Consider the following 12,071-nt stretch of genomic DNA (forward strand, 5'->3'; position numbering starts at 1 on the left):
GTTAAGAATATAGATAGATTCTCTTTTTGTTTTCCAATTTCACATTCTGAACAGTGCAGCCTAATAAAAAAATTAGCCAGACATTAAATAACTTATGTGGCCTATAAGAAGCCACCTACAAATTTTTCTCTGCAAGACAGTCCTAAGTTTGTACATCAGCATTCACACACTTGAATGTCTAACATACAAAGTTGGTACACTACTTCAAACAACAATCAGGCCATTAAAAGACAAGAAATTTGTTCACAAAAGACTCTTTAAACTGAGCCAGAAATTTATCTACTCAATTCAAATCAGTAAGAAAATAAAGTCTTATGCCAACTGGAAAACTGTATTTTGCTATTTCATTTTTAGACTCTATTTTCAGATACAGATATTTATTTGTATAAAATACAAGTGGTATCTTAACCTGTTTTTACAGACATACATACAAGACTTGAATGCAAACTTTTACTGCAGAATTAAGTACAATATGTATTCTGCAACTGCTCAGAATACACCGGAATTTTCTTTTACTGACCTCGATTTCCACAGAATTGTGAAATTGACATAAAGTAAGCCACAGAATTTCAAACCTAAAAGGGGAAAAAGATAGGGAATGATGAAGGAAAAAAAGATTATATATAGTGAAACCTTAGTACATCATGCTCCAAAGACTTCACGTAACATTCCTACTTGTAGGTATGATCATATTCAGATAGAAATTAACAGAAAAGGTCTTTGAAAGTACTCCTACATGTTACATTCTGTAAGGTGGAACAAAAGTAGTTTACACTGAATTGGCATCTTAAAAAATAGTCAAAAACAAGGAAGACAAACAGTAAAAGGTAATATATGCATAACGTGTTAAAGGAAGAACAAGTCTGTTTCAGAAAAATGCTGTATTCAGCACAGAGTTGGCAAGATTAATTATGTAACCACTGAGATTTTATCATTGCCTCAGTTTGGAATCAAAGTTCATTACACTTCCAAAGTCTGTTAATGAAATGCAGTACGTGTGTTTTAATAGCCTAAGACACAAGATAACTGGAATCAACTTGACCTTAGAAAGCATTAAGATTCAAATCCAGGAAAGGATTTAGTACACCTAAATTAAGAAGCAGTGTTAGTAGCCACATTTTTATACAGTATCTAGGTAGTTGCAGCAGTCAATCATTGTGACGGGTCAGCTGGTCAAAATCCTCTTGCACAGGTAAAGTGCAGTTCCTGGAAGCAAAACCCCACTCATTTATTGTTAGACAGTCATGTAGGGCTGCAAAACATTTCCCCCCCCTTCCTTTCTATTTAGCTTCCAACACATTAAAGCAAAGAAAAGGATCAAGAACAACAATGGAGCCTGTGATTGGAAGTTTATGTCCCTGACAGAAACATGAAAGTCTGGCTTCTAGGTCCTTGTTCGAGGGCATTAAAAATCCCCAATAAGTTACAAGTAAGATTTTCTCTCTGTCAACTCTGTAATCCTCAAGGATTAAACCCTGAATTTAATAAAAATTTAAAATGATAGAACCTGTATCTAACTCAAGTCCAATGTAGAGAATTCAAGTTATGTACTATGTTCATTCTTTGTTTTCAAGGTAGACTCAGTTGATCTGCTCTGAATACTGTCAAAGTTGTAAAAACATTACTTTCAGTAAGTGTAAGAAAGCGTTTAAATTTGCATGTGACAAGTTTTCAATCCATTTTATAACCCACAGCACCTTTAAACAAAGGGAATACTCCTAGATACAGAACCATTTCCAGATTAAGTTTTGGCTAACACTAAGACAGAAAAGATACGGGCTTCCTTTTCTCAGCAAATGTATCAGTCTTAATAGTATTTTCTGCTAAGACATCACAAATACATTTTAGGTCACTCAGGAGAATTAATCCTAATTAAGCAAAGCTGTAATTTAAACTGACCCAGTCAATTTGTATAACATGACATGCTGCTGCAGATTCTGATTCAGCTTTAATTTAGCTTTATTAGCAGAGATTGACATTTCAGAATAAGGGTTTTGTAGACATTATAGTGATCTGAGGAAACACACCTACAAGCTTCTTCCCTCTTTCTCCTTTCATGTGTTCTTGACTCCTCAGTTAGGACACTAGGGTGGAAGTAAGCTATTCACCTTTCTCCTCTATGGCTAAGTTATTTTTACATGAACTACAGTGCAAATGCAAGGGAAGAGGTAGTAGCTCACAAGAACAGAAATCCCTTTATGCAGCAAATGCTGCAGTGTCTATTTATGTTATACACAACCATGGACTTATTTACTTCCAAAGTAACAAATTAATTGTAAGCTGAACCTTTGGAAGTGATCAGTGATTTCCTCAAGTCTCCAGATCATGTCCTTAATTAGACCTGGCTCTCAAGTGCAAAACTAATTGACAAAATTCCAAATTACTTGAATCTTGGCTAATCCCCATGGTTTCCTCATTACTACAAAAATATAGAAACTCAGGTGGGACATTCAAAACAATACAAAGCATTAACCATAGAAGCCAACTCCCCTTTACTTAAGGTTCAAAATTTGTTGTTTTCATCTTCATCTAAACGTTTTGGAATTTCTACTCAAATCCCAACATGAAAATAATGCCAAAATTTTTTAAGCAAGAAAGAACTGCTTCATTTAATATTTTACATTACATGAATTTGCTAAAGAACCTCTAGAACAACATTTTGTTTAAAAAAAAAGTCAAAATTATATTCCGACAAAATAATGGAATAGTATCTCCAAATTCTTTGAGTCTGTCGACTCTTTTCGTGAGAGTAGACCAATTTCAAACAACAGCCCTAGAAATTTTATACAATAAGATACCAAATCAACTTGCAGACAATAAAATATGTAGAGCAGAAGCAAGTTGTTTTACTTCAGGCACTTGGCTAAAAAAACCCAGAAGTTTGAAATAAAAACCTAGAATTCTTTCTGCAAACCAGCAGAATCACAGCAGCAGAAGTACACTGTTTACACCTGGATTCCTCTTAATGACTATTATCATAATCAGAGAATAACAGATAAAAGATAAATTAATCCCAAAGAATAATCAAATAACCAGCAACTAGTTAACTACATACGCACATAAGTTACGTAAATAAAAACTAACTGAGAAAAGCAATGATAAAAGCAATAAAACAAACCACTTACGCTCCTGGCCCTTGCCATGTCCATGTTATTGTGTCCTATGAAAAGAAGTGTGACATTTGCAATTAATTATTGTGCTTTCAATTATTTACATTGCACACAGCATAACTGACAACATATGACTAAAAAGTTTTCATGGAAATTTCTATCCTCTCTTTGCAAAAGTTCTTAATCCTGTTAGGAATCAGCCTCTCTTTTATATAGCTGTATGGCCAAAATGACACTGTGTAAAACTCTAAGAAAGGACAAACAGCAGTAAAAGCAGTGAACAAGATGCAAATAGCAAAAAGGGAACAGAGACCTGTAAAGAAATATGTAACAGGTAGGAATATGACAGTAAAAGTCATCACATTTTTAACTAAGAAATAGCACAGAAAAAAACTGCACTACCTGGGGACAAGACTTAAGTGTACAAGTAAGAATCTGAAAACCTGGAAATTAGTTCTGTTCTAACTGGGAAAAAGAGTTCAAGTCATTAGTGTAAAGACAAGAAGACTCATTAAATTCAGGTTTCTAAAAGACCAGATCAGAAAGATAATTATTTCAACCTACTGAAAACTGTTCCAGTTCAGTTCTATGCTACCATCCAAACCCATTCTATAGATTTCAGGTGATCACATGTGCCATGACCATGAAAAAACTTGAGTTTAACTTGATTTAATTACCACTTAGAGCAAAAGGCCATCAAAAGTAAAAATAAAAGAAAACAAACCCATTCATACAAGGTGAAAAATGCAATTAATGTGATAGAACAGCAGCTTGGAGAATAAAGTCTATGTCAAAGATCTATTAAAAATTTAAAACTTTACTTTTAACAATCATTTTCAATCCAACAAAATATGATAAAGGATGAGTCTCTCTGTACCAATCAATTTATCTGCATTAAAAAACCCCACCTCCATGTAGAGGTCTTTCAGAACTTTAATGTGGACATTTTTATTGTTACACTGTTTCTGGCTATTTTGATGTCTCTGATAACACTGCAAGCAAACACATTATGGGGTTTGCTGTTTTTCCACAAGGAACTTTCATTACAAACCCTGAGAAACCAGTGTAGATAGCTGATATCTAGAGACTAGATCTGCCTTATAGAACACCAAGCACTACACATCTCCAGCTCAGCTCTCTAAATTGCAACAGCGCAGAGGGAGATAAAGAAAAATGTGAGCTCCACAAAGTATCTGGATCACTGAACAGTGCATAGGTATTTTCAGAATCCATGCTGGCTAGCTGGCAAGTCAAACTCAAGTAAGCCATGCTGTCTATCAACAATCCTGCAAGAAATTCCCAATGCAAATATCATAGCAGATAGACATGCTTTTTCTCATCAAAACATCAGGATGCATCAGGGATAATGGCTAGAAATGCTATCTAGGAGAAAACAGAATTCTGATGTGGAAGAGGCAGATCCATGTTACAGGAGACTCCTACCAGCGTAATCACTATTTTTATGATAAAAACAAGAAGCAGACAAAGGGAAGTGGGATTTTTCTTACATAGCTAAGTTACCTTTTGTATTTATTGCAGCTACGCTTCTGGACAACATTCACTTTGACAGCACTCTGAGTACACTTTGAAACTATTGTATCTAAGTAATGAATACTTTAAATTGTGTGGAAGTACATAAAATGATGCAATAGCTTAGTTGGAAGGGACCTTTTAAGGCCATCTATTCTTACTTCCCTGCAATGAGCAGGGACATCTTCAACTATGTCATGCTGGCCAGAGCTCCATCCAACCTGACCTTGAATGTTATCCCCTCTGTTTTTTCCCCTCAGCACGGGAGGAAACAGGGAGAAGAGCCGTCTTCCACAAAGTTTGTATTTGACACAAGAGGATACTGAGAATCACATGCCAACCTTCAAACAGGAGATTGGCTGTGTTTTTAAAGGCTCAGTTAACTCTGATATACCAAAACTGTACAAGAGTTGCTGCCAAACCTCTTATCAAATAGCACAGTTACTTGTGGAAGACATTTGGACATAAAATACATTTTAAATGGCTCTGTGATATTTAAACAGGTAGACAGTTTATATATTTTTATAATTTCATAACTAACAGCACTCTGACAGAAAATTCAAATGAAGAAACAACAAAAAAAAAAGTAAAAAATTGCAAAAAGGATTGCAGCAGAGAGCCTGTGGGTGAAGACGTTAGAGCATTTATTTTAATTAGAGTATAGGTCATAGCTCTCAGGCATACAATACCCAAAATATTACCAATCTAGATAACCAGTAGCAAATATTGAATATCAGGTCTAAACAACATTTTAAGCCTTAAAATTTCTTTCTACTCATGCATCAAGAAGAGCAACAGACTAAAATACTACTACTAAAAAGCACTGATACAGGACCAGAGATGTCATCTAATGCAAATAATCACAAGGCCCAAGGCAACTGTTATTCAGGGAGCAACCTGACTATAAATAATATCAAATAGAGAATTCTTCACAGCAACCAAAACCAGCTGTATTTTCTAGAAAAAAAGCTGAATTTACTTCTTCACTTTTGCCCTGTTTCAGCCCACTGCAGAACAGTAGTGCTATCCCTAGTTCTTGAATAGACTACAATGAAACAAACATGCCAGAGTGCACCCATCTACTACATTCACCTCAGGCTCTGATCTCAAAAAGCCTCCCAAAACAGCCAGGTGTACTCAAATCCAAGACTGTTCTCATCTGTACTGTGGAACTCAAAGCTCTGAACGCAGATCAGAGCAGGCACTTCAAGCAAAAAGCAGTGGGGTGATTGCACACAATGTCTATCTGGAGTTCACTGTCTAAGCAAAGATCCTAAAAAATTCCTTTCTAAACCTAAAATTGTATGCAGCAGTCAAACAAAACAACAAATAGGAAGCCAGAGACATTTAAAGTTTGCTAAAAATGGTGTCTTAGTGTATGAAAACCAGTATTCTTTCCTTACTCTGTTCTTACATGTGTTGTGGTTTAATCCTGGCTGGCAATTAAGTACCATGCAGCTGCTTGCCTGCTCACTCCTCCTCCCCCGGAGTCGGCAGGAGAATCAGGAAGAAAAGGTAAGCCTTGCCTTGTAGGTTGAGATAAGAACAGCTCACTAATTGAAACAAAATAATCTAACTCCGTATCCTCACCAAAAGAAACCTCACCTTCATGTAGCACATCATATTCCTTCTGCCTCTCCTCATTCTAACTATGATGCAACTCTCCTGCAACCCCCAAGCTAATGTAAAAATCAAGCAGTAATAGCAGTTATTGCCTCTGTCATTAATGCTTAGACCTTTGGAAGGTCTCTAAGAAGTACACCATGGGAGGTTAAATTACTCAGTAAGGCACTGAAAACTAAGTGTTTTACAGCAATTAAAAGTAGTAGGAAAAAGTAAAGTCCCATACACAAATTCATGCCAGCTCACAATGGATACCTATATAAATAATTACAATTTCTTTTATGAAATTCTTGCAGTAACACAAAAATTATTATAATTTTCATGTACATTTACATTGTCGTAATTCAATGTTAAAAGCTCACAAATTTCTGTTAATAAAGTGTTAGGAACATTTAAAATTGGTTTACAAGCATTGCATATCATGCACTACAGGGAACAATGACATTTCAGTATGCACCTGGATTTTTGCAGATATTTACAAAATAACATTTGACAGCTTTATATTGCTATAGGCTTATCATTAACAAAAAGTTACAGGGCCTATTAAGTATGACATAAGCCATGAGCATATTTGCCATTTTAAATGGCACTGCCATCAAAATTTCAAACTATTTTTAGAAAAGAATCCTTCTTCCTGAAAATATAACAATTATGTAATGAGAAGTCCCAGGCAGCCTGCTACAACGCACTCGATACTATGCAAGCATATCAGGCTGCTATTCTTGTCACAGCATCTGCAAAGATAGTTTTTGGGTTTGTTACTGCAACTATTTGATTGCCATTACACCTTGTCTCAGTCAAGAGCAAATGGTGGTCTGTGTATATTAACTTTGCTTGGATCCTGTTCTTTTTTAATCAAGCACATGTTTTATATAAACCTGTAAACGACAAAGAACAGTGGACAGAAATATTTGTAAGCTACTCAGGTACCAAGAAACAAAATCCTTCCTTAGAAGAAGGGATTATTAATGGGCTACTCTGAGATGTTCTGATGTGATATGCACAGCAAAGAGACCAGGTAGTCCTTATTTTACTTCTGACACTCTCCACACCCTCCCTAAATAACTTCTACTTCAGAAGGGGACAGACTGGACATGAAAATAGCCCCAGTGGGTTCAAAGAGAAACTTCAGACATTGTAAATAAACACTGTAATCTGCATTTTACCTGAATATAATTTATACTGGATGACTAGTCCAGGTTAGCTAATTCCTTACCCAAGTGCACAGTGAATGCAAAGCACGGACAAGGTGATGCTTTACAAAGGTCCTCAGCACGTTACCCTATACCATTCAGCCAGTCACAGTAATTGGTGACTGACACACCCCCAAAGGCAGGAGATGCAGAAACATCTTCCAAAAATAAATGACACTAAGAAAACTCTCCAGCACACGCTGCAGGAACAGGGAGCACATAGGCACACAGATCCTGGACAGAAATTGCCATTTGCCTCATCATTTGTACAGGACTTTTTGTAACAACCTGAACAACTTTCAGAGAAGAAACATTTAAACTGTCTCAGTTAAGACTCCTCATATTGCTTGAGGCTTAAGGAATAAACACTTAACTAATAAGAACTTACTAACAATTTTTGAATTTTTAAACCTAAAAGGTTGTACAAGAGCCAATGTATTTAAAGGAAAATGCCCTAAATTTCCAACTACACTGCAAGCTGAACTTACCAGTTTGTTTGGATAACGTAAAACCACCGGCTGTACAGGAACCCCAGGAATAAATGCTCCTAGAAGGCACATATGACACATAATTAATTTATGGTGCATCTTGGTAGAGAAGAAGTTTACTGCAGCAAAAAAATGTTATACAACTAATGGACTGATACGAAGTAGTTGATGGTGAAAAAATAGGATCTGAAAGCAGCCTCAAAAGTAATCAAAAAAGCAAGCACTGGAGAATGACAATGCATATCCACCTTTTCAGCAGATAGGCAATTAAAAATGTTTGCTGTCATTATCTAAATTATCCTCTACAACTTACATGTATTGTCATTTACACGAGTCAAAGCTTAGTACCAAATTCAGCTCAATAAATGAACAAAAAAAATATGACCACCTACAAGATGGTTAATTCCCTGTCACAATATTTTTGGTGAAGAACCCAAGATTTCTTATGCTAAAGAAGCTTTCTATTTTTATCTGAAAAACAACAATTTATAGGCAATTTCTCATCTCTGAAATAACAGAATTAATGTCACTTCTATTCGGTAGCTATGGGAAAACTAATAATGATAAATTGAACTAGAGCTATACTGAACTAGAACTATTATACAGAAGCATTGCTTCAGCTCATGTGAGAATTACAGTTCTAATAAATAAACAGCACAAGTTCTATGCCATTTGCTAAGCATTTTCTTGGTTTCTTATACAAAGATTGGGTAAGCATGATAACTATCTTGTCCAAGACTTCTCTCAATATCTCTTTTCTCATGAAGAAATTAAGAGTTTCACTCAAAGTGTGTTATTCTTGACAATTTACTAAGAGCTCACTAATATTCCAATTAAAATTAAGAACCGAATAATTGAAGTACACTGTATTCTTAGCATAACATTTGATTTACAAAATAACTGTTGAGACATAAAAGGAATATATGTTAATGGAGTATAAACATCTTTAAATGAAGGTGGTCTGAATGGAATCCTTAGGAGGTTTGGAGGCCAGTGGTACCTTCTGCCCTTGAAGAACAGTCTAAGCAACTTCTGAAACAATCTGAAGCTGACAAAAGCTGAGTGGTGGATGACAACACTACCATTTAAACACAAACACAAAGCCAAGAAAACGTGTACTAAGAGCAAGGAGTGTAGGCCATGTTAGTAGAATGGAGAAAGGCATCCTGAAAGCAGTAACTTGAATAGAGACCTAAAGTAATGTGATACAAGTGAGGAATTTTGAGGCAAAGGATTTCTGGAAGGCTGGATGGATACAGAAGCCAGGTTTCAGTAGGAAAAGTGAGACAGTCAAGAGGCAGACAGCAGCATGCTCTAGACCAGAGCAGAGGAAGGTAGAATGAGAATTTGAGGCAGAAACACATGGTGCCTGGAACGTGTGTGGCACAGAGGGAGGGCAGGAAATCAGGGCTTACATGAAGGATTCAGGCTAGCTTTCAAAGCTAAAAGGATTCAGGTGGAGAGAGAGGGAGAGTAAAGAGCTAAAGAAGTGGATGTTTCCCTAACCACCATTCATTCATCTAAAAAGGTAAGAGCTGAGAGAAAAGTCTGAGATTCCTTCAGCCAAATGAATTAGTACAAGGAACCACAATGCTGACTCACTGCATGATATTCTAATAGTGATATTTAAATTGCAAGCCAAACAAAATACAAGACACACAGCAAGACCAGAAACTAGGCAGAAAGCTAGGAAGAGTCAAAAAACACATTCACAGCTGCCTTGCTCACTGAAGCTTCTTCATTGACCATCTCCCTGCCTAATGATAAAGGCATGTTTACATTAAAGGTTGGTGGTTTGCTGCAGTACTGGCATTTGTCCCTACTGGAAATGCAGTTTACAGCTGCAGCAATGTTCAGTGTTACACCCTCTACTAATCTGATAAGCTAAAAGGGTGATACTATTGAAAAGAGCTTAGAACATGGATCTTACATAAAAATTATAAAAAATGGCAACCTCCACAACAATGTTACATGGGAAACATTTTCGTGTCATCTTCACCAGAATGCAACTCCACAGAAGAGTTAGAGAAGGATCAGCCAGATACAACACAACAAACTATTTCAGGCTGGGCATCCTGAAATAGATACACTATTAGAGCTTAAGGTAGCAGAGAGTATTAAATGCTGCATGACAGACCGAAAATAGGAAATGGAGGGGGCAAGGAAAAAAAAAAAAGCTAAAAGACACAACCACAAACAAAAACCCAGTAAGAAACATTAGTCCTCCTGCTCATATGCATCTCAGAAGCCAAGAAAAAAATCTGAATTATCTAAATTGTTTTGTTCAATGGTAGAATTACAATCTTCCTGTAGCATCAGAAAATTTATATTCCAATTTCACCCGACTGCAAGATTTTTAACTCAACTTCTGCAACAGCAAGCAAATTAAAATGCAAGTGGTATTTCAGAAAATGAAGATACAAGAACATTCTGTAGAGAACAGAGAAATGAGCATAATACCTACCAGGTTTGAATGTAATTAGACAGGATCGGTTTGTGCAAGTGCCCTCTGGGAATATCATTATCTTGAAGTAAAAAAAAAAAAGTTGACTTTTAAGAACTATTTCAATGTGAACTTATTTATAAACACATCTTTTCAATGCTGTCATTAACTGATTACAGCAAAAATGTTCTCAGGGAAAAACAGTTCAGTTAGAGTTAAAAAAAAAATAAATAAATGGCACCAAAGATGTTAAGTAAAGTTCTACCTTAATAAGAGAAATATTTTTCTTTATCTGTGAATTTCCCTCTTTCTTGCCCTCCAATAATAATTCTATTTACTGGAACTGTGACCAGAAACACTTGTTAAGTATAAGAGCATTTTCACCAAAAGTTTTGGTGCTGGTAAAAATATCATATTCTGTTTTTGTACCAGAACAAAATTCCTGCTCCCAGGCTACCTGCTTATAGGCTAAGACATTATTTTCTCTTTGCTATTACTTGGCATGTGCACAGATGTCCAAATGACAGAGACTGAAAATACCTAAACAGAATTCTAAAAAAAAAAAAAAAAAAAAAAAAAAGCAAAAAATGCTTAAGTTGAACCAATTCAGCAGAATAGGGTAGACTCTACAAAAACAAAGCCTCCCCCCCCCCAAATCTGCATCATAAGGGAATGAAGCAATGGACTAGAACCAACATGACTAGTTTTATTCCCCACTCTGTACTAGCTTGCTTTGAAACCTAATGATGAAAGGCATGATGCAAAAGCTATATATCACCTGTCAATTTATTTATAGCTGTTTATAATGTTTTTGAGGTCCAGTATGCAGAGGCATAACCACTGTTAGCAGCAATAATCCCACAAAAAACATACAGTAACCTAATCCCAAAAAAACCACAGGCATGCTTCAAATTTGCAAAATAATCACATGCTTCTAGGAATTTGAGATCTTAAATAGTCATCCCTTCTTTCCCATTACTCTCTTTCAAGGCACATTATAAACAGTCACACTTTAGGTACAGAAAAAAACCCTGAGCCACTTATTTATCCATGCTTTCATAATGTGGTTTAATAGAGGTGGGCTCTGGTTATTGGAACATCCAAATTGCTTGGGCTGCCTTGTTCAGTATCACATCTCCAACAATGGCAGTGCCAAAACCTTGCTAACAGCAAGAATACACAATATGTCCCCAGGTATCCTGCTGAGCACTTCATTTTTTTTCTTCTTAGAGGACTTCCTAACCTGCTATGGGGTCTGTCCATTTAGCACCACTTAGGAGCTGTCTACCCATGTACTTACCCAGTTTCCCTTGAAACACAGCGCAATGAGAGACAGATGAGAATCTTACATTTTATCTTCTGGAAAGAGGGGGTGGGGGAAATTTCACACACACACACACACACACCACCCCAAACCATCTAAAGCCACCCACAATGAAAAAAGCAAACTGCATATCCAAAGCCTGGAAATGCCAAATACCATCTCTCACAGAGTAGCAGAATACAGTACCTGTGGCCATTTCCCCTCAGACTGAGCACGTCTCTTTATCTCTTCAACAGTTTTCCTGCGAGAATCCTGGTCTGACCGAGATACAAACACTGGTCGGATATATTTGATCAGAGCTGAAGAGAAGGGAAAACAAAAACAAGCAACCAGCCTTTATTTCCCCTTTGTTTGAAAAAC

The 12,071-nt window shown here is 36.3% G+C and overlaps 1 protein-coding gene across 3 annotated transcripts in view; it reads right to left on the reverse strand.

The window, feature by feature from the left end:
• The window catches only part of LPCAT1 (lysophosphatidylcholine acyltransferase 1), a 64,211-nt gene that overhangs the window by 38,679 nt on the left and 13,461 nt on the right, over positions 1 to 12,071 (reverse strand). For all 3 annotated transcript variants that reach the window (XM_017739098.1, XM_008637524.2, XM_017739097.1), the window contains exons 4-8: positions 11,898 to 12,010; positions 10,409 to 10,469; positions 7,945 to 8,003; positions 3,126 to 3,160; positions 521 to 575 (exon numbers count right to left, since the gene is read on the reverse strand). In XM_017739098.1, the coding sequence (XP_017594587.1) occupies positions 521 to 575; positions 3,126 to 3,160; positions 7,945 to 8,003; positions 10,409 to 10,469; positions 11,898 to 12,010 (323 nt within the window). The remainder of the gene's footprint in view (positions 1 to 520; positions 576 to 3,125; positions 3,161 to 7,944; positions 8,004 to 10,408; positions 10,470 to 11,897; positions 12,011 to 12,071) is intronic.

The sequence above is a fragment of the Corvus brachyrhynchos genome, unplaced genomic scaffold (assembly GCF_000691975.1).
Source record: "Corvus brachyrhynchos isolate BGI_N302 unplaced genomic scaffold, ASM69197v1 scaffold7, whole genome shotgun sequence".
In the NCBI taxonomy this organism is placed as follows: Eukaryota; Metazoa; Chordata; class Aves; order Passeriformes; family Corvidae; genus Corvus; species Corvus brachyrhynchos.